Here is a 22,764-nt window from a genome sequence, read left to right as displayed (position 1 = left end):
GCAACCCTCACCCCAGGGACCACGCCTCTTCCCTCTTTCAGCCACTGCCTACGCTCACATCAATGACACTGAAGCCTATCAGGTTCTTGGCTGACTGGGAAACTTTGAGGAACTATCTTGATATTTGAATATAAAGTGTATTTAAGGCATCTGCCTCCCTTTTAGGCCCCACAAAGTTTTAGAAATCAGAGCTTTACTTGAGTAATATAGACAATTTCACAACAGTTAGTGAGGCGGACCCCTTTTGGCCATCTGTAGTTTGTGCTTCGGAATCGGCGGGTGAAAGACATGGATCGCTTCCTGTGTCATGTTCTTGGTGAGGAAGCCCCAGCTCTGACATCTCCGGAAAAATTTGGGATTCAGCTTGGCCGTCAGCTGGTGCAGAGGTTGATTCTTTGAAGAGACTGGAGTATAAGAAGTTAATAAAGTCCTTTGTTTAAACACATTCATTGATAGCTTTCCTTTGTCTCAATCAAATATAAGCATCTAACAGCCATTAACAGCCATGTGAGGACTAAGAAAGTCCTGAAGTCTATGCAAGCATCGGAGCCTCTCCACAGGCAGAGCCAAACATGCTCTCCTTCTAAAAATGTAGTCAAAGTAACTGTTTACAGGGTCAGGAGGACACACACACACAGAGAGTGACAGACATAAAATCCAGAAGACTTCTGTAGACAGAAATGTCCTGAGGATGTTCCCAGTGGGTTTCTCTGGGTGGAGAAACCACATTTTCTTCTCTTAAGTCCACAGGTTGAACACCCTTTGCCTGAGCACCTGAACTCTGGAGTGTTCAGTGACAGAATGATGCTACAAATGGAGCACTCCACACCATCAGACTCCTTCACAGACAAAGCAATCTCAAAACAATTTTGCATAAGATTATTGTCAGGTATATATATCTATATGTATATGTGTACATATGAAAATATGAAGCATGTGTGTATTTCATGATTAATGAGTTTTATTCCCTGAGAGATATTATTATAAATATGCAGCTATTCCAAAAACTAAAAAAAATTTCTGAGTCCCCAAACATTTATGATCTTATGTATTTCAAACGAAAGATACCCAACCTGTATCAATCAATAGTATGTGATGATGATATAGTCCTTGGTGAGGGTTTGTAGCAATTTGTCAATAGTGAAACAAATGAAGGGGGCTAGAGAGATGGCTCAGTGGGTAAAGTGTTTGCCATGTAGGCAGTTGGACCTCAGCTTGGATCGTCAGAGCCCATGGAAGGTCAGGCATGGTAGCGTGCCTCTGAAGTCCCAGTGCTTCTTTGGCAAAATGGGATGTGGAGAATCCTGGGAAGCTCATGGGCCGGCTCATCTGGTATGTACAGCGGGAACAACAAGAGGCCCTGACTCAAACAAAGCCACCCAAGGTGTCCTCTGACCTCCGACCTCTGACCTCCACAGGTAGCATATGTGCCTCTCTCTCTCTCTCTCTCTCTCTCTCTCTCTCTCTCTCTTTCCTCTCTCTCTCTCCCTCTCTATCTCTTTGTCTATGTGTGTCTCTATCTCTCTCTCTCTCTCTCTCTCTCTCTCTCTCTCTCTCTCACTCTCTCTCTCACCATTCACATATATAAACACACACACACCCTGACACTAAAGTTAACACAGTGACCTGGTAGTAATTGTTCCAGTAGCAGCAGCCTTTAAGAGGGCCATTCTACTCACCAGGATCTCACTGCTCTCATTGACACGTAATTGCTGTCTGCTCTCTTGAACCCTTGGTCTGGACTGTCGGATTCAGTGGAGTCACCAGAATCGTTGCATCCATCAATATTCTCTAACTAAAGACAAGAGGTACAGATGTAAGGATACAGGTCTGCCGCTGACCAGGCACCTCCTCATCTCACCTCACACTTCTTTGCATCTGGAATAACACATCTTCCATTGCAGGCAAAGTGCTTCTTCAGGGAATATTAACCAGCCTTAACCACAGGAGACTGAATCACCACAGTTTCTGTCAGATTCGAAGCAAATCATGCCCCATTCCAGATACATGTATTCTATCGGGAAGTGTAGATTTTCCTTTCTGCTTCATTCCGAGCCATTGGATGCCATGAACCTTTCCCCCGGGTGGTTGAGTCTATGAATCATGGAAGATGACTGGGCCGAAGGCTAGCTACATGGCTGCTCACAAACTCTGAAACTTCCTCTCACATTTGCCATTGACTTCTCATTGGAGCCTTCCAGTCAAGGTGGTCTTCTGCACAGCGGCCTCCTCGCCAAAGGCTCTTCCAGACGTCACATTCACACAGTCCTCCCCACCTTCCCCATGCTCTTCTCTTCTCTTCCCTAGTGAGGTCCTGTCTAGTCATCCCCGGTTCTTGAATCACCTCAGCCCTCCAGACTCTTATACAGTTTCATCTATTTCCCCAGATGCCATATTCCACAGAGGCTCTGCAGCTCATCCTCACTACACACCTGATGGCTTGGTTGTCCCAGATAAGTATTTTTGGTGAAAGAAGTGTTCTATGCTTAAGAAACATTGGGCAACACCTCTGCAACCCACTTGGTTACTTACAATGCAGGATGACATACCAAGGGCTCTGAAGACTTTGCTGTACAGATAGCTTGTGTAATTTAGCACATCCATTACCAACCTGACCCCAGAACCCATCTTTAAGTGAACATGTCACTATCTAGTAGAAAACCTTCAATTTTGAAGATGTCTCAACTCTGTGGCCACCATTTTGTTCTCCTGTCCCATCTTCCTCCCACATCCTCTATCTCTGTGCACCACAGATACCACTTCGTGGCCAATGTACCCAAAAGTCAACTCATGTTGCCCCACTTCCCTGCACACAGCATAGAGTCAACTTAGAATTCACTGCCTGTGGTGGGGCAATTGGTCACATACGGATGTCAGTGGTCTCTGAAGCCTGTTTTGAGTCAAGAGGAAAGAGCAATCAATATGTCTATATCCAATGCCTCCCTGTGTAGCGCTATGTTTGGAAACTGAGGCTACAGGCTCTGAAAGCAAGAGGACAATGAGGCTTAACACTGTGGCCACAGGCTGAGCACAGAGTGGGGTCTAGCACTCAGAAGGGCTTCTAGCTATCAACAGGCCATCCCATATACACTCATGGCTGATTACCCAAGGACTTTTACTCTTTTCAGTTCAGAAAAATAGAAAGACTACTAAGTTCCAAATTTAATCCGCCAAGTAGTTAAATGTTATCTTCTTTATAGAACCTTCTCTAATCTTCTGCCTGGAAACCAGCTCCCTCTTCCCACCGCAGTTACAACCCAGACATCATATAAGCATATGTCTTGTGCCGTGGTTGGCTCCTATTCATGTGCCAGCATGGCGAGCCAGCCATCCGCCTCTGTCAGCTTTGCCTTTGTGCCTCCTGATCTCAGCCTGTTGGCTCAGCAGCAGCGTGTGACATAGGCTGGGCACACATGTTGAAGGAATGAGTGCTTAGTGGGGCAGAGCAGGATGGAGTAGGGTGGAGCAGGACAGGGCAGGGCAGGGCAGGGCAGGGCAGGGGGGACTTACCTCTAAACAGGCCCTTCGAGGAGTGAGATAGTACTCTTCCTCTTCTGCATCTTGAGTGGTTTCTGAGTGGAAATCTTGTTCATGATGATGATGATGAGCTTGCCTGAATCTTTGGAGACTTTTTTGTATCAAGTGCTGAATAAGGAAGATACAGAAGAAACTAATGGGTTCCTTCCCCCTCCCCCTTCTTTTCCTTTTCAATAGAATTAAACCAATACTTCTAAAAAAAATGCAATAGATCAGTTGGGTTGACAAGGACAGAGGCTGTTTGAATGCGGTGGGCAGAAACTCACATGACTTGACCTTGCTCTTCAGTTTGGGTCCCTCTAATGTGGGAATACATGTGCATAGCTAATAGTTGGAATTTTTTCTCTACTGTGGAGAATTACAACTCCGAACACGAAGTTTTCAACTGTGGGTGGAGTGTAAGTCACAGAGCTTTCTTTGTCACAGTGTCCCTACCCCCATCTCTTCTCAGTCCTCTCTGAACAGCCTCTGAGGAAGTAATTAGCCCAGAGTCACTGAACCTCCTTCTGGCTCAGGATTTCTCTTTTGTGTTTTGTTCACAGCCTTGCCTGTTTCCACAGCAGTGTAATTAGGTAGTGTTGGCTACGTGACAGTCGGAATTATATGCTTCCAGGTGATGTAGATGCAAGCAATTAATTATTGCCTTCCTCCCCTAACAGACACCAGATTGTCTACTGATGTAGCTGCTCTGCATGGCATAGGAATTGTTATGAGTGTGGCTTAATTATCCCAAGAACAATGCCTGATGTCTGGGGATTTTCATAAGACACCCCTCTGCAAAGGTTTGCTGAGAATTTTATGGAACTTAGTGCGGTCTGTCTGTCTGTCTGTCTGTCTCTCTTTCTTTCTCTCTCTCTCTCTCTCTCTCTCTCTCTCTCTGTGTGTGTGTGTGTGCACACACTCAAGACAAAGAGATAGAGAGAGAGACAGAGTTCGACTTTCAGGGTTTTATGGTTTTTTTGTTTTGTTTTTCTTTTGTAAGGGAGTGCAAAAGCAGGATACATCCAGTAGAAACTGTCGTTCAGATTTTGAATGTTAGCCTTGGTGTGGGCTACCAATAAGGGTGTGACAACTTTCTTGTAAATCTGGTGGCAGCAATGATCCTCAGCCCCTTGACAGGCAGTTATGGAGGAAACAGTGGACTCCACACAGCGTGCTGTGTTGCTAGGCTGTGATGTTCAATAAGCTGGTGTGTTAAATGCAATTTCAGCTTGTGGTGGTTTGAATAGGCTTGGCCCATGGGAAGTGGCACTATTAGCAGATATGGCCTTATTGAAGGAGGTGTAGCCTAGCCTTTTTTAAAGGAAGTGTGTCATTGTGGAGGTGGGGCTTTGAGGTCTCACATATATGCTCAAGTCTGGCGAGCGTGATCCAGAGCCTACTACTGGCTGCCTGCGGAAGCCAGTCCTCTTCTTCTGCCTGGATCAAGATGTAGAACTCTCTTGTCTCCTCCAGCACCATGTCTGCTTGCACGTCATGTCTGAGAGGAAGGTTGAGTTCATCCTGGTTGCCCTCTGCCTTCCTTGCTTGCCTTATCTGTGACTTGATGAGCCAGCAAGAAGGCCTCCACCAGATGGGTCTCCTTGGTCTTGAACCTTACACCCTTCAGAGCTGTGGGAACTGATGTTACTGTTGTTAGGACCGTATCCCTTCGTGCATGGCATTCTATTGCAGTTGCTGAAAACGTACTATAGAACCAGATTATGCTGAGGTGGCAGTAGAAGGTTCCTGATGTACCGACATCAATAACAGAACCCAGCAAGACAACCGGTAACTTGAACTTGAAGTGGTTGAAAAAAAAATTACTTGATCTCAATTTTTAAAAAAAGGGAAAACAGCAAAAGCCACCCGTAAGGCTTCCCTGGGGGAAAGGGGTCTGTCATGAACGGGAACAAGAGGCTCTTGCTCAAGTCCATCTGTCTGTCCCACCTTATCTCTACCACTGCTTTTGCTCACTGAATGGCTGAGATGAAATTGTTGGGCCTGGGGCATTTTAAATGTTGGAGAGCTAGATAAAATGGGAGGCCTTGCTTCATTGCATGTGCTTGGTAGTCACAGAGGGAAGGATGCCAGTAGTGGTATCTCCAAGGGATGAAATAATATATGTGCAGGGGAACACACTACCCAGTCTCTTTACTGATCATAGCCAAAGCTAGGAAGACAGCAAATCCCTAGAGGTGAGTGCACAGTCCTGTGGCCTTCCAGTGGACACAGCCCTTCCAGCCCCAGGAACGCCCCTTTCAGGAGCAGCCACGCCCCTTTCAGGAGCAGCCACGCCCCTTTCAGAGCAGCCACGCCCCTTTCAGGAGCAGGCACGCCTTTCTATTTCCTCAGACAGATTGCACTAGGAGGAAAAGGTTGCCGATACTAAAAACAGGAAGCAAGACTGACTGGATGAGTGAAGGGAAGCAGGAGGAAACCCCGTTGTGCCTGAGGGTGTGGACAGCACAGCAAGAGATCAAGGGGAAAGAGGGACCTTTGAGCCCTGTGTGTGGAAGGAGAGCAAATGCTGCTGGCTAAGCTTAGTGAAGGAACCCCAGTCTAGAGTCTCCAAACTGAATGAAATCTAGAGCCAGCTAGACAAGTGCTAAAGCACCTGTAGGATAGAGATGGGCAAATAGGGCCGGGCGGTGGTGGCGCACGCCTTTAATCCCAGCACTTGGGAGGCAGAGGCAGAGGCAGAGGCAGAGGCAGGCGGATTTCTGAGTTCGAGCCTGGTCTACAGAGTGAGTTCCAGGACAGCCAGGACTACACAGAGAAACCCTGTCTCGAAAAACCAAAAAAAAAAAAAAAAAAAAAAAAAACAACAACAAAAACAAAAAAAAACAAGAAATGGGCAAATATGCATAAATATTAAGGAATCATTCTCTGAGCATGTGTGTGCGCACGCGTGCGTGCATTCGCATGCATGAGAAGGTCAGAGGACAACCTCGGTTGTTCCTCAGAAGCACCCACCATTGGTTCCTCTGCCCACAGGCCTGGAATTCACCGTGTAGGTTAGGCTGACTGGCCAGTGAACCCAAGAATACAACTTCCTGCTTCCTAGGCCTTACAATTAGTGAGTAGCACCACGTGAGTCCTGGAGAACCAAAGTCAGGTCTTTGTGTTTACTATGCTGTTCTGGAGCTATTTCCTCAGCCCTGGGAATGATTCTTTTGGTGCGTTTGACTCTGATTGACTCTGATGGGCAAGGTCAATGCGAGCGGCTAGCCAGTGGGACATTCAGCAGCCGCTGACTCCCTGAGGCAGTGGGGACTATTCAGCAATGGCTGAATCCTGAGACAAAAGGAAGAGAATTCGATTACCACCTCTGGAAGACTGGCCCTCGGTGATGCAAGGCTGATACCCTCTGGTATGCTGCAGAGACCCAAGAAAGGACTGGGGTCGGAAACAGGCCTTCTGTCACCCAGGGAAGGCTTCTCCTGCTTAGAAAAAATATATTTTATAATTAGAGCACAATTGCTTCCCTGTTGCTGTTCGTACCCCACCCTCCACCCCATGCCACTACTTTAACCTGAGCTCCCTGTCTCCAGGGTCTCCCCAAGGCTTGACATCTGGGCTGTCCATTAGCCGGTGTCTTCACTAAGACAAAGGCTGATATTGTCAATGTGACTCTCTCTTGCTTCCAAGTTTTCGAAGATACTCAGCCTGGCCTTGACAGGCACCCTGAGTACTCCCAGCCTGTCCTCTCTGATTTCAGTACTGAATCTGCCTTGCTCTCTCCTCTGGGCATTTGCTACGAGCATGGAACAACCTGGAAAAATACATCCTTAAATGTGCCTACAGCCAAGCTGTGACAGCCTAAGAAAGGATGGGGGAAATTCACAAAGCCGCTTAGGAAGTCAATTAAAACCCGTCAGCTGCTTACCTGACACAGGAGACATTACATTAAAATGCAAGGCAGATGAAAACAGTGTTTGACAACCGCCTCCCCAGACTTAGTCATTCAAAGGGAAGCTGGTTATGTACCGAGAACCACAATGGTGGAAAATCGTATACTTGGAGCTACTCTGAAAAATTGCCACTATTAACATTCACTCCCCCTACCACAAACAATGGCGATCTAATTTAGCTCTCGTACAAAACACAAAAAGTATGTTCTCCTTTTGTTGATCGTAGAAATAACAAGGGCATTTTCCTTGCTTATTTATTCTTTGTATTAACGCCAGTTACTAAAGAGAAAGAAAGGGCCACTATTGTTTCTAAGGAGAGAGGGCTGTGTTCAGGTGCCCTGGAATGTCATTAGCCATGTAGAGTCACCTCTGCTCTCTGATGGGTTGCTTTTACACCCTGGCAGTATGGTGTCATGAAGGAGATCCAGTCTTTAATCTTCTCCCTGGGGATAGGAAGAGAGTTTCAATTGGCCTTGGCAGCAACAGCTCCCACACTCACTCTGAATCTAGAATGTTCTTTGATTACATTCAGAACAGGCTTTGGGATTAGCTGCCAGCAAAATAAAAGTCTGTCTCCAAGCAGTTGAAATGGTCCATGCTACCTTGTAATCTCCGCATCTGCGCAGTGGAATTAACCCTGTTGACGCTGCTGGTAGGGAAACTCGGAAATATGGAGAGTCAGAAATATCAGGAGTAGCGTGGGGTCCAGGAGTTCGGCTTTCCATGGTGTTCTTGGTGAACACCTACCCGCCAGCTCCACACTCCCTGTATTCTCCAGTCTTCCCTTGCTAGTCTTAGGAAATGCGTTTTTTAGAAAGAATGATGTGTTGGTTAGGTTGATGTTTGTCAACTTTACACAAGCTGGGGTCATAGGCAGAGGGAGTCCCAGTTGAGGAAATTCCTCCATCAGATTGGCCTGAAAGCAAGTCTGTGGGAGTGTTTTCTTGATTAAATATCGGTGTAGTGGGACTCGGCCTACTGTGGGCTGTGCCAGCCGTGGGCAGGTGACCTAGGTGCTATGAGAAGGCTACGTCAAGTGAGCAGCCCTGCTCCATGACCTCTGCATCAACTCCTTCTCCAGGCTCCCTCCTCAGTTCCCTACTTTGACTTCCCTCAATGATGGACTGTAATAAGGACTTATAACTAAGAAAACCCTTTCCTAAGGAATGCATTTTGTCAGTGTTTGATCAAAGCAAATAGAAAAATAAACAGAGACAGGGATGAATTAACACACTCCCTGTCTTCTTTTCCATGTGACAATTTAAAAGACAACTTCGGGGCTCTGCTCTGGGTCAAGCTGAAACACATTAAGGCTTCAGTATCTGTGGCCTCCTTGGCACAGCCTCCTCCTGTACCTGAATCTCTCCCTGCAGCAGACAAGTGGGTATGAGCATCCACTTGGGCACTTCTGTTAGTGCCAGGAGCCCCTCCTAAAAACTGCAGAAGCCTTCAGTGTGAGCACAGCCTCTCCCTGCACGGCGTGGGTCCTACAGATATTTTTGGCTGAGTTGTTTTCCACAGAAGGCCTTGGGTGATGACTACTGTTATGGATTATTTTGCGACCCTCTCCTCATCTACTTTTATGTCCCAGTTCCAGCTCCTAGTTCTCAGACGTCACCTTATGCAGAAAGGAACTCATTGCAGAATAATTAGTTGAGATCATAATGAGATAGAGATGCCTCCTAAACTAGTAAGACTGGTATCTGTGGAAAAAAAAAGGGGGGGGATTTGACCCAGAGATACATGTGTGGGGGGAATACCATATGACAGGTAGGGTTTGGCTGCCATAGCCAAAGGACCACCAGAAGTTCCAGGAGGGGCTTGAGGTGCAGCCTTCCTTCCAAGGTGCTTCACAGGAGCACAGTCCTGCCTGCACTGAGTTCCTGATTCTCAGCCTTCAAAACAGTGAGGTTACAGCCTCTGTTGTTTTCAGCGCTGTTGTAACACTCTTGGGCAGCTAGTATAATGATTCTTAAAACTGTTTTTAAAAGCTTGGGAGATAGCTTAGTCGGTGTGCGCCATGTAAGCCTGAGGATCTGAACTTCATCCCTGGCATCCATGGAAGTGTCAGGCATGGTGGAGTGTGTCTGCAACACCAGCTGAGGCAGAGACAGGTAGATCCTTGCAGCTTGCTGGTGATCCAGCCTAGCCTAACCCAATTCCCAGTGAGGGACACTGTATCAAAAAACACGGTTGGTAACTCCTGAGGAATCACAGCTAAGGTTGTCCTTTGTGCACAGTCGCACATGTACAACCACACGCACAACTATTTTAGCACACAATAAAGACGGCTGTGTTAGCAGCCTGGTTTCTGTTTACAGCCTGTTTATTGTTTATAGGCTTATAATGCTTTTGTTAAACACACATCGGACAAGCTTTGGTCTTCCTGCTTACCTGTCATGGCCAATAAGGAAGTAGTCCCTGTTTACAGTTCTGATGGACATCACCTCATCCGGGTGGCATCTGAACATCTTCTGCACAGATTGCATCTTTTCCTGGCTATTTATACCAACTTCTACAGTGGCGCTGCTGAGACAGACACAAAGTAACTAAACTGATACCTATAGCAACTTAAGATGAAAACAGACTCCTATTTTAAATTGGGAACGAAGCTGCAGATTTCATTCACCCACATTTTAAAGCCTGTCTAATTCACATCATGAATCTCATTTGAATTCTTTCTATTTTAAAAAAATAACCAAGACTCTGGATCTGGTTCATCAGTAATTGAAAATACTCTGTTCAGCTTGAAATTCAATTCAGAGGTTCCTATTTGGGTTGGATGATCCTGGAGTCCACAAATCACTCTATTTCCCAATATTTCTGAAGAAAAGACAAAGAAAAAATAGTTCATCTAAATATTTCTTAAACTCCACTTCGGCTCTCTGAAGTTGGATTTCAGGAGCTCTCTGTCACCAGAAAGTTAAGTGAGACAAAGTCCTCAACCAGATGCTCAGGAATGAGAGATCCACCGCCTACAGTGTACAGCATGAAGTAACCACTCCACTGCCTTCACCCACTCGGTTCATTACTTCAGTTCTTTTAGAGCCACAAACTGAAGCCCTTGGTTCTTTTCTGTCAGAGACTCGGGTTTAAGCTTCTGTGCATCTTACGGTTTGGTGACTGACTTGGGCACATTAGCTGGTATACACGTTTCCTGGTCTGGATACGTACCAGTCAATTTCTATGGAGCCTCGATGTTGATGGTCTTTGTAATAGGAAAGGATAAGACCTTTTCCCTGGCGCTGGGACAGAATAAAAAGACGCTTTTTCCAGGAGCTCTGAAAAAGGAAAAGGTTTTGCAGTTCAGTTAAAGCTCAGAAGAGCAAGGACTCTTCCAGTGCTCATGAGGCTGGTGGGAGGCTTGTAAAACCACAGCGCTTACTTACCATAGAGAAGAAGAGCTGAGGGGGTGGTGACTTAATGAAGTAATCTTGTTTATGGACTTCATTTTCATAATCAAATGTAAATTGTTTGCCTAATAAAAGAAAGTGAAGAGGATTCAGTTTGTTCTCTCATAAATTTCAGGAAAGAACGACTTCGTTTGGAAAACATTGTTTCTCTTCAAATTATTCAGTTATTCAAAAGAACACGCACAATAGCTGCTCCCGCCCCCAACCCCACCACAAGGACCAAATGAAGAACGACAGCTGTAGCCACCATCCCAGTGCGCGTGCCTTTAGAGGCAGCTACATTGGGCACACACTTGCCTGGCTCTGTTGCTGCAGTTTGGCCTTGGGCCCCTAGGGAGATCAAAGGTTTGTTTCCATTTCCATTGCCAGAGTAAGATAGTAGCTGTATCACCCTTGGCATAGCACAGCACGCAGAACCGGCTGCCAGTGAAAACAAAGCAGGAGGGGTATTTTTTCTCCTTTGAGGGAACAGGTAGAGTGGCCACAGAGGACAGGGAAGGATGTTCAGGGAACAGTCTCATGGGTGTGACAGGACACAAGAGTCTCAACAGCTGTATTATACAACCCTGATTCCACTGTCCCTCTCCAGGCTAAAGCCTTCGTTAAGGCCTGCCTTTCCTGAGCCAAAGGGAAGCAGCTGTAATGCCCAAGTAAAACTAAGCCCTTCGGCACCATTTTAACAGCACTGTTTTCCTAAATGAATGGCGTCTGCATTTTATTTAGACAGTTTGGAAACCACAGAATAATAATAATAATAATAATAATAATAATAATAATAATAATAAACTGTCTTTAATACTGGTAATTACAATGAAGCAGTCAATATTTAGGAGCTTCTACTATTTCCACAGCAGGTATTGCTGCTTTTATTTGTTAAACTGTGTGTATGTGTTTATTGTGCGTGCAAACACACACACACACACACACACACACACACACACACACACACTCCTCTTATATACCAGCATACTGACACTATTGATCTATGTATATGTGTGCCACAGAAGATTTAAAAAGATTAGGATGCCCACATAGGGCCAGGAAAAGCGCTTGTTCCCTCCAGCTGTGCTGGAAAAGGTTGTAACTCATGGAACATTAGGTGCAGCAGGATTCCTCACACTATTTAGCCGTAGATTCGAGGACTGTGCCAGACCCACCTAACAAATCTTACACAAGCAGGTCTTAGGAGACTGAGTTGTTCCCAAGAAACTTAAGATTTATAAGAATAAAAAATATTCAGTACCCAATAAGCTAAAATGTGTAATGTCTGGCTACCAGTCAAAGGTGACCAGGCATGGAGAAGAGGCAGACAAATGGGTCGTGTAATGAAAGGAGTAGCCAATCAATCAAGACAGAACCGGCGCAGATGTTAGACGTGTCAGAGACTTACTGTTACTGTCAAAATCTTGGGAGATATATGAGATAGAAAAGACCCAAAGTGAACTTTTAGAGATGGAAACAACGACATTTGGGGGCAGGGAGGGTTACACCCGCAGACTGAAAGAAAGCTGAATACTGTAGAAGAACATCACAGAGTACGGAAAGGACTATTAAAATAAAGAAAAAACAAACAAACAAACAAGTCCAAAGTGTGAAAGAGCATCCATTCATTGGGGCAGCCTCAACTGATCCAATATGCAAGCAGCCCCTAAAAGGAGTGGAAGAGGCAGAAAAAATATCTGAACAAATAGTTCTATTTTTTTTTATACAAATTTTAAACTATAAAGCAAGACCCAAGCTATTCAACGAACCCCACAACACACAAGATACAGGAAAAGAAACACGCTCCAAAGTTCCTCAAAATCAAGATGTTCAAACCATGTCACAAGAAAAACATCTCAAAAGCAGAGAGTGGAGAAAAGGCAGCCCCTACATAACCAAGATAAGCAACAAAGGCCTTTTGCTTCTTCTTAAAATCCCATGTATGCGTCTGCCTGCATCCATGTCTGAGCGCCATTTGCATGTTTGGGCAGAGAGAGCCAGGAGAGGGTGTTGTATGCCCTGAAACTGGACTTACAAGTGACTGTGAGCCTCCATGTGGTGCTGTCAATCACACTCAAGTCCTCTGGAAGAACAGCCAGAGCTCTTACCTGCTGAGCCATCTCTCCAGCCCCAACTGTTTCTTGTTAGAAATGAGCAAGAAAACGTAGACCATTAACAGCTCTGAAGAAATCCTACCATTACAAATTCTGTAAGCAGCAAATATATCTTTTAAATATGGAAGCAATTTGAAGACATTTTCAGATATGCAAATTCTGAAAGAATTTCATCATCAGGAAGCATCCACTATCAGGAAGGATGCTAAGGAAACCGTCCTTAATGTACCGAGGTGCGCAGAGCACCGAAACTGCAAGGCTAAATGTGAGGTGATTTTTTTCATTATTTAATGCACTCAATAATTCAACCAGCTGAACAAAAATAGCAATGCATTGTGCAGGTTATAATGATGTATGAATAACACAAATTCCAATAGCAGTGTAGAGGCTTGAGAAGGAAGACGACATCACATCTCCGCAATGAGCCTGGCTTATTTGTGAATTAGTAAGTCATTACTTGGGGTCAGGCTGTTGTATGTTTAAAGATAAACAAACCCTAAAGTAATGACTAAAATAATATAGCACAGTGTAATAAGCTAATGAGAGAGACGAAGTAAAATCATAAAAAGGGCTAAGTTCATTCAAAAGAAAGCAGAAAAGGTGGTGGCGGGGTGGGAGTGGGTGGGGCAGGTGTGGGGGGCAGTGGGGGTGGGGGTGGGCAGGGAGCAGGTGTAGGTGGGGAGGGCAGGTGGAGTGGGTGTGGGCAGGTGTGGCGGCATGGGTGGGTGTGGACAGATGGGGCCAGTGGGGGTGGGCAGAGGTGTATGGGGCAAAGGCCACATGAGAAAGACACAAAACAGCAACAGGATATACTCAAGCCTGAACACAGCAATAGTCACATAAAATGTGAAGACTCTAAACACACGAGTTAAAAGGAAGAAGTTGTCAGGTTGGGTAAAATTGCAAGATCTAACTCTATGAGGCTTATAAGAAACACATTTTAAGTGTAAAAGGCACAAAGGGGGAGGGAAAGAAGGACATCTTAGAAATTTGATTTCTGTTATAAAACACCTTGAAGGAAAGTAACCCCCCAGGAGGGAGGGGTCTGCTCTGTTTATATGTCATGTACCTGTCCAGCACTGAGGTAAGTCAGGGCAGGAAGTCAAGGCAGGAGCCTGAAGGCAGGAACTGAAGCAGAAGCTATGGAGGGTGCTGCTTACAGGTTTGCTCCTCCAGGTTTCTCAGTCTCTTTCTTGGAATACAACTCAAGGCCATCTGCTGGGGTTGGCCCCACCCACAATGGGCTGGACCCTCCCTCATCAGTCACTAGTCAAGAAAAACGCGCCCCAAAGGCCAAGCTGGCAGGGTCATTCTCTCAACCAAGTTTCCTTCTTCTCAGATGATTATAGCTTGGGTCAAGTAGAAAACAACAAAACAAAACCAACAAAGCCCTAGGCCGTCCAATAGACTATATTAACACTAGTCATGGGAAAGCAGAGTAGCCACAGAACATCATGCAGATTCCAAATCGAGAAATAGCACCAGGAGTTAAAGAAAGTCATTTTATAAGAACATAGGACTCAATTAATCCCAGGACAATATAATAATACTAAACATATATGCACCCAGCGACAGAGCGTCAAAACATGAAGCAAAACCTAATAAAATTACAAGAAGAAATAAACATATTCAAAATTTCAGTCACAGATTTTTAAAAAAATCTTCTCTTAATAATAGAAAGAACAAAAAAGGAAAAAAAATCAGCAAGGACGGAGGCCTGAACAACACTGCCAACAGCTCAACCTGCTTGGTATTATAGAGTGTAACAATTGATTGTCTGGTCCTGTTCTCCTGGGTACTGCATAACTCTTTGTGACAGAAACTTCTGTCAACTAGAAAGAGAAGATAGTTCCTTCAACCAAAATTTTGTTTTCAGGTCTTTAAATAACACCAAAGATCTATGACTTTTTCTCTAAGCTCGTGGGTGGGGGAGGGTAAGAGAGAACGTTCATGTTAATCCCGTGTAGAGCAACTGAGCAAGGAAAAGAAGTGGAGTGCAGATGGCATGATCTTGGGGGTAGGAAACCTTAAACAGCCCACAGAAAACTATAAGCTAATAGACGACTTCCGTGGTGTGTGAGGTCAGTATACAGCACTTTTCAAATTTCTATAAAGTAGCAATAGGTAATCTGAAAGTGAAAATAAAAAAGTCTGTTCATTTATTACAGCACCCCCCCCAAACAAAATCCATAAAAATATATTTAACCAAAGTGGTGAAAACTAATATCCTGGAAGTTACTACAAGAATGTAAAGACAATATAAAAAATGGAAATATATCCCATTACCATGGATTGAAAGACAACATTCCTAATAATGACATATTAGAAATTACTCCAAAGCAATCTACAGATTCAGTGCAATTTTTATCTGAATTTTCATGCATTTTTTCCTGAACGGAAAGCTCATTCATATTATCATGTAGATTTTTTGATAGCCTTGAGTAGCCAAAACAATTCTGAAAAACAGAGTATTCAGATCTCCCTTAAACAAACAAACAAGCCATACAGGATTGGAGAGATGGCTTATCAGTTAAGAGCACTTGCTGCTCTTGCAGAGGACACAAGTTTGATTCCCAGCACCTCCATGACAGCTTACAACTGCTGTCACTCCAATTTCAGGGTTCCAATCTTCATTTTCGGCTTCACCGTGTACCAGGCATGTATAAGGAGCACATATGTGCACTAAGTATTCATATGCTGCATACACACACATACTGGTAAAACACTCATACACATAAAAGAAAAATAAATACATATTTAGAAAATCATCTAACTACAAACCTGTAAGAATCAAGAACATAGTATGAAGACAGAGGCTCAGACCAAGGTAACAGAAGGGAAAATATAGAAACAAACACACACGCCAGTGGCCAAGACCACTCCATGGACAGAGTACAATGCCCTTTCTAGAATCCCGTGCCTAGCCCTTGGGAGGTGAAAGAAGGAGAATCAGAAGGTTCTCTTTCACTCCATAGCAAGGTTGAGGCTAGCCTGGACTACATAAGACCCTGCCACCAAAGGAAAAGAGTGAAGAAAGAACAGGGACAAAAAGTATTCATACTTCATGATTTTATTTATGGAAATTTCAAGAATAATAAATCAACTTTATACCCAGAGAGAGGAGACCTGTGGTTGCCTAGGAAACGGGCAGAGAGGGAAGCAGGCTTGATGGCCAGGTCATTACTGCACTTAGGTGACAGTTTACAGTATTTACTCATTTAAATTTGACAGTATTCTGAGTTTAGCCTAAGGCATCATGAATGCTAGGCATGTGCTCTGCTCTGGTCTACATCCCACCTATAGGATTTCTACACGACAAATCCTACCTACTTGTAGATTTAAACACAGGGGGCTGCTTCTTACAACATCAAATTCATTTGATAAAAGTTAAATATATTTTTTACAATATAACCCAGCCATTTCTACTCCTAAGTAAATGAAAAGAATATAAAGAAAAACACCTGATGCCAACCTCTGGGCTTAACACGTACATGTATGTGCATTCATATTTGCAGACATCCACATGAACATGTACATATACCTCACACACACATATATACAATATGTATATGTATATACATATATACATATATATATAAATGTTCATACAATCTTTTTTATAATAGACAAAGACAGAAAAAGCCCGAATGTTTCCAGAAGGTCAATGAATCATCAGTTATGACACATCCATATAATGGAAAAGCCGAAACAGCCAAGATACACGGTGGACAAATCTCAATTATGAATTAGAGAACTGTGCCAAGTAGAAGAAGTGAGATGAGTGTGTCTTACTGTGTGCTCACAGTTATGCAAAACTCTAGCAAACACAGTGACCAGAGCCAGGAGATGGGACAAAGGACTGGGCTTTGGGGGAGTGGGGGAAGGATTATGGCAAAACAGCAAAGCCTGAGGTGAGGGAACATTCACTGTGCAGACTGTGGTGAAGCTTGCCAAGGTGAATGCGTCTATGGACACTTACCAGACTGTCCACCTCAGGGAGATGCATGATAAATTGCAGCAAAGCTGCTGAATACTATGGCCAGTCGAAAATGTGTAGTCATGCCATGCCCATGTGCAAAATGCTGCTGCTAGTCGTAGGAGGTCAGGGTCTGGCCTCCTCAGCCTCTCTTCTCCCCCTTCCTACCTTATGACACTACCCTGCTCCTCACATTCTGTCTCTGTACCGCTCTAGCCAGTGCTGTGGGCTTTGCCATCTCTTCTGAAGGGATGTGTTTCCTTTTCTAGGAGGGAAATCATGCCTGGTACTATAAGTGTATCCACCTCGCCCAGGGAGCTAGTGAGGTCATAAAAGAGAACCTCCCCTCCCCCTTCTCCAGTTAACTCCTAGCTGCATTCTAAACCTTGTCCTTACACCCACAGATAAGAGTAACTCTCTCCCTTCACCAGAGCTTCTCTTTACAGCAAATGGAAGGCGTTCCAGAAAATCACAACTGGATACAATGTAGAGGTCAATGGATTGTGGCAACCTCAGGCCCAGTAAATAACATCTAAACCTGACTCCTACACCCAGGGCTGAGGAAACATCCAGGGAGAGCGGGAAGAAAGATTGTAAGAGCCAGAGGCCCAGGAAATCCACAGTGAAACTGTGTCTCCTAGAAACAGCAGCCCGAATAAGGACTGAATGACAGTAATATCAGCAGACACACTTATCCTGGAGGGGGAATCTCAGAGGGAGAGTCAGTCTCTCACAGGGATGAGCCCCCTAACTGGTTACCCAATACCAAGTGATCAGTCCTAAAATAATATTCACATAGACAACAAAAAAATGTACTCAGCAGGTTATATTTATGTGTTTGTGCATCTCTCTGTGTGTACATATATGTGTGTGTGTGTGCATGTGTGTGCACACGTGTTAATAATAATAATAATAATAATAATAATAATAATAATAATAAGCCATCAATTTGAGAAGGGGTGAGGGGGAATCTAGCAGGGGTTGGAGGGAAGAAAGGAAAGCAGGAAGTGATGTGATCATCTTTTAATTTAAAATATGTGTAAAATAGTTAAAGTTTCAGACCCCCAAAACCTTCCACAGAGGAGTGGGGAGATGGTTCGGTTGACAACCTAAGTATGAGAACCCAATCTTGGATTCCCCCATACCCACATAAATCCTGGGTGGTGCTATAGATTTTGAGCCCCAGTGCTGGGGATGAAGAGACAGAACGGCAGATCTCTGAAGTCCGTTAGCCAGTCAGCTGAGGTAAATCACCGGACGCAGGCTCAGCGAAAGACCCTAACTTGAACGGTAAGGTATAGAATAATCAAGGAAGACACTCAACACTGATCTCTGGACTCCACCTGTCCATGTACACATGCACACACATCCTTGAAAACATGTATATATGACACACATATGCGTAAAGACAAAATTAAAAGACTAAGCCCTGGGCACATCCTAAGATTCAGCTCAAATAACCTCTCTATAAGACTTCCTGGGATGCCTGCGATGACCTCAGCATCTCCTTTGGATTCCACAACACTTTGTTCCCTTTCCCATGGTTACACTGATTGTGCTGATCTGATGTTCTAGATACGGCTACTTGCCTGTGTTTCTCTCCACTTCTCAGTGAGATTATAAGTTCCTTGAACACAACTCTTCTATAATCAAGAACTTTATGCAAAATTAAAGGAATATATCCTAGTCTTTGCTGGGCTGTAATTTATCAAAGGCATTGTCTTCAAGACCCAAATGGAACATGTAGCCAATGAAAACCAGGAAGTGCTAAGTTTCTAGCCAGTCCAGCTTTTACAAATAATTAAGTGAACCCAACAGCTCCTGCTTTCTCTAGACCAAGAGTCACTATCCCAGAATGATACCTGTTGTCCTTACAAATGGAAACTAATGCCTGTTCCTGGGTACCCTGGTGGACCTGGCTCATCATTGTTGGTGGGCAGCTGTTTCCTTCTGCCACCACGCCCTTAGGTACCTGGGCCCTTTGGAGGTCTGGCTTCCATCTGGCTGGCTCTTCTCACCTGTCAGAAAGAGGAGTAGGCAACAGTTAGCTTCCAGACTTAAGTGTCCAAGCTGACTAGCTACGGGGCCATCAGGGGTCAGGATGGGCATCACAACTCTGGCTCCTGCCTTTTCTTTCTTTCTATGTGTGTGGAGTCTAGAAGTTAACGTTGGGTGTAGTTCCTCAGGTGGTGTCCATCTTGTTTTTTGAGACAGGGTATCTCATCCGTATGAGTTCACCTGGCATCTGCCTTCTCTGCCACTCCTGCTGCTATTGCATGCAGGTGCCGCCATCTCCCACTTTTTAATGTGGGTTCTGCAGAGGGAAGTCAGGTTCTTATGCTGGAACAGCAAATGCTTTACTGACTCAGCCAACTCTTTCACTAATGTGTTTCTCTACTGTGCCCCAAAGGTGATGGTAGCCAGGATGATGAGGACCATCCAGGGAGCCTGTGCTCACCCAATAGGTGATGTGGGGAGAAGCTATGGAGAAGACTGCAAGGGTAGTCCTCAATGCCCCTGCCACATGTGGCTGTAAGAGAGCCCCCAGGGAGGCAGGTGACAGCAAAGAGATCAGAGCAACACATAGGGCAGGAGACTGTGGGTTGAGAAGCAGCTGTGATAACCCTTTTCACATCTGGGGCCTTGCTTTCTCCAGAAGGAACCTCATGAGCAAGGACCAGAGCCCCCTGTCCTCCAAGTGCCTCTGCTATCTGTATGGACATTCTCAAGATTTCCTGATGCAGAGGCCAGAGGCTGACCCAAGGGAGCTGAATCTAAGTCTTGTCCTATAAAGCTGTCTGTTATCCATGACCATCTAAGGCAGTGGTTCTCAGCCTACAGATTATCAGATATCCTGCATATCAGATACTTACATTGTGATACATAACAGTAGCAAAAGTAGCAATGAAAGTAATTTTACAGTTGGGGGTCACCACACCATGAGGAACTGGATTAAAGGGTCTCAGCACTAGGAAGGTTGAGAACTGCTGATCTAGGGGACTGAGAGGTGGGAGGGAACTTCCGCAGGGTAAGGGGTGCAAGGCTAATGGGGTCTTGAGAACTAGGACTATGTCCGTGGCCAACTTCTGCCTTGAAGTAGTAACACCTCAAAATGGAAGGCTTGAAAAAGGAGGCACCAGCAGTCTGGGGCAATCAGGGAAGAAAGAGGGCTATTGCCACCTAACTGTCCTGGTGTGAACACTCCCCTCCTGGACTGTCCCTGGTGTGAACACTCCCTCCTGACCTGTGCTGGGTGTGAACACTCCTCTCCTGACTTGTGCCTGGTGTGAAGGCTCCCCTCCTGACCTGTGCCTGGTGTGAACTCCCCTCCTGACCTGTGCCTGGTGTGAACAACTCCCCTCCTGACCTGTGCCTGGTGTGATCGCTCCCTTTCTGACCCGTGCCTTTAATTATCATCAGCCCATTAATTCCTCTCCCTTGCTGGCTTGTGAGAATCATGTTAGAGCTATTTGAAGACCAGTGTGAATTTTCCTGGACTTTTTTTTCAATATGAGAGTGCTGTTACCTGGAGAGGTAATTAGGAAGGGGTGCTTTTCAGCATCCCCTTTCATCTGGCCTCTGCACATGTGAGACTTGGCCATCCATGCATGCAGTATTTAGCCCAGCATGTAATGGTGCAGAGACCCACATAAGGCTGTCCTTTGTAAAATAAATAAATAAATACACACATAAATAAATAAATAATAAAATAGGAAGTTCCTGATAAAATAATTGCTTTTAAAGCCTTTATAGTTTATAGAGGGGAGGGATAAAATCTTCCTGATAGTACTGGTTTGAGAACATCCTGCTTCTTGACAGTTTGTACAGAATTAATGCTTAATCCTTCCCCAGCACCAGAGCTCTGACGGGTGCCTAGGAGACTGGAGGAACACCTGACCCTGAACACCAAAGGTATTTACACAGTTGCATACTCTGTGACTTTTGGGTCTCAGAACCAACCCGCACTGAAGGGGCTTATTTCACAAATGGAGACCTGCAGGTGAGAGTGGAAGAGTGAGGCGAAGTGTATCTAGCTCCCTAAGTAGAATGCACAGGGCTCCACGTGGACGCTCACAGATACTCCCAATGACACCACTTTCCTACTGCACTAAGCCTGGTAAAGTGTACTTTGGGGGCAGCTCTAGCCTCCTGATGCCCGTGAAGGGCTCCAGTGTTGCCTATGGGGACTGATTTTCTGCCTTCTCCCCACCCACCATATGGATATAGCTGTAGGGTGTGATGGCTTAGTGTGCTAACTGTGGGGTCTGGGTTTAAATTTTTTCCCTATCAAGAAGGAAAGACAGGACATTGGTCTAATGCAGGTGTACCACATTCCTCCATGTTCTGCTCTCAGGATTGCTGTGAGCTTCAGTGGAAATAATCTGATTAAGAGCTCAGCATAACAATAGGTGCTCTGTTATCAAGAATACTAGTTACCAGGTCCTCTCTGTCTCAAACATTCTATAGTTTGTGGGTCGATAATAGCCAGCATTATGGTACATATAATACATCCCAGTGTGTACCTAGAGCTTACATTGTTTTTATGATTCTGTAGCATCCAGCTACGGACAAGGAAACAACTATCAGAAAGCAACACCAGAAAACAACCATTAGAAAGATTAAGCAACTAACCTCTGTAGAATTAAGAACTCAGAACACAAGCCAAATTCTAACTTGAAAGTCAGTCTTCAGGATTGTGTACTTCTGCCTGTTCAACAAAGGAGAATGTGTGGGGCATGGTGGCACATGGCCTTAATCCCAGCACTTGATGGGAAAAGGCTGGAAGATATCTGTGAGTTCTAGACCAGCCGGGGCTACTTCGTGAGACACTGTCTCAGAAACAGACAGACAGACAGAGATGACAGACAGATAGATAGATAGATAGATAGATAGATAGATAGATAGATAGATAGATAAAGAACAGGGGGATTCGATCTTTTTACAGTTTTCCTTGTAGTTCTTGTCACTGGCCCTGCGTAGGCAGACAAGCCCCGTGTTCTTGCACATCAGTTCAGTTTAGCTCTTCCATCTCACTTGAGAAGAGCTCACATTTGTTCCCTGGCCAGGTTATTGTCGTGCCAGTTGGGAGTTGATAAGTCTGATGCCAAGAGGTCCCATTTCCCATTTCTGGTTCTACAGCCTGAGAAGATTAGAAAGGAAAAGCCTAAGATAGCAAGACTGCTCAATTGGAAATTTTCCGGTCTTCCAATTGGCAATTGCTCAATCATGAACAAGCTCCCAGATCGCCAGAACCTTGGGAATCCAAGCCGTCACAGTCCAGCGGTACTCACCAGGTCACCCAGTAGCTCTCTGTACCACTCTGTTCCTGGGCTCCGGACTCCTCCCGTTTACTCTGAGCTCTGCTCTGAGGGTGGGGATTAAGTACAGGCTCTGTTTGAAATGTGAACTAGCAGGAAGTTCTCAACAAGCCTTCTGTCTCAAGTACAAATGGAAGCTGGTGCCCAGGGGAAGTCCTGGACTTTCATTCCTCTTGTGGCTTGGCACAGAATTACACCTGATGTTCCAGGTAACTGGTTTAAAAAAAAAAAAGCAAACAATTTTTAAAAATTCCTGCAAGACTTTGGACCATAGTAACAATGACTCTTATTGAGAACAAGGACAACATAGCCTTGACCTTCTGCAGTGACTACCACTGAAACAATTCTCTGCTTCCCACCCAGCCGTATTTCACAATACATCTTCCTTAGGAAGAATTGCTTTGTACCCAACGAGGAAAGAAAAGCCCGGACTCTCTAATACACTCATGCCTTCGAGTAGTTTCCAGGAAGATTGGCAAATTCATGCACGATGGATCAGTTTCATTGGTGTGGGAGGGGCTAGGCATGCTG

At 44.9% G+C, this 22,764-nt stretch overlaps 1 protein-coding gene across 17 annotated transcripts in view; it reads right to left on the bottom strand.

Moving 5' to 3' along the window:
• Plekhs1 (pleckstrin homology domain containing S1) overlaps positions 1-22,391 on the bottom strand; it is a 35,148-nt gene extending 12,757 nt beyond the window's left edge. Inside the window, exons 1-11 of one of the 17 annotated variants that reach the window (XM_076925360.1) lie at positions 22,207-22,391; positions 21,965-22,055; positions 18,888-18,933; positions 10,820-10,908; positions 10,605-10,711; positions 9,825-9,959; positions 7,798-7,873; positions 6,843-6,962; positions 3,511-3,645; positions 1,680-1,795; positions 198-404 (exon numbers count right to left, since the gene is read on the bottom strand). In XM_076925360.1, coding sequence (XP_076781475.1) covers positions 198-404; positions 1,680-1,795; positions 3,511-3,645; positions 6,843-6,962; positions 7,798-7,873; positions 9,825-9,959; positions 10,605-10,711; positions 10,820-10,908; positions 18,888-18,915 — 1,013 coding nt within the window. In that variant the 5' untranslated portion in view covers positions 18,916-18,933; positions 21,965-22,055; positions 22,207-22,391. Of the gene's footprint in view, positions 1-197; positions 405-1,679; positions 1,796-3,510; positions 3,646-6,842; positions 6,963-7,797; positions 7,874-9,824; positions 9,960-10,604; positions 10,712-10,819; positions 10,909-16,918; positions 17,223-18,777; positions 18,934-21,964; positions 22,056-22,206 lie in introns of those variants that run through there. The other 16 variants (XM_034522948.2, XM_034522916.2, XM_034522964.2 and 13 more) reach the window with 16 other exon arrangements.
• Between the last annotated feature and the right edge of the window lie 373 nt (positions 22,392-22,764).

The sequence above is a fragment of the Arvicanthis niloticus genome, chromosome 1, assembly GCF_011762505.2.
Source record: "Arvicanthis niloticus isolate mArvNil1 chromosome 1, mArvNil1.pat.X, whole genome shotgun sequence".
NCBI classification, from domain to species: domain Eukaryota; kingdom Metazoa; phylum Chordata; class Mammalia; order Rodentia; family Muridae; genus Arvicanthis; species Arvicanthis niloticus.
Note: the sequence above shows the minus strand (reverse complement) of the source record. Positions and strands in the feature narration are given on the sequence as shown.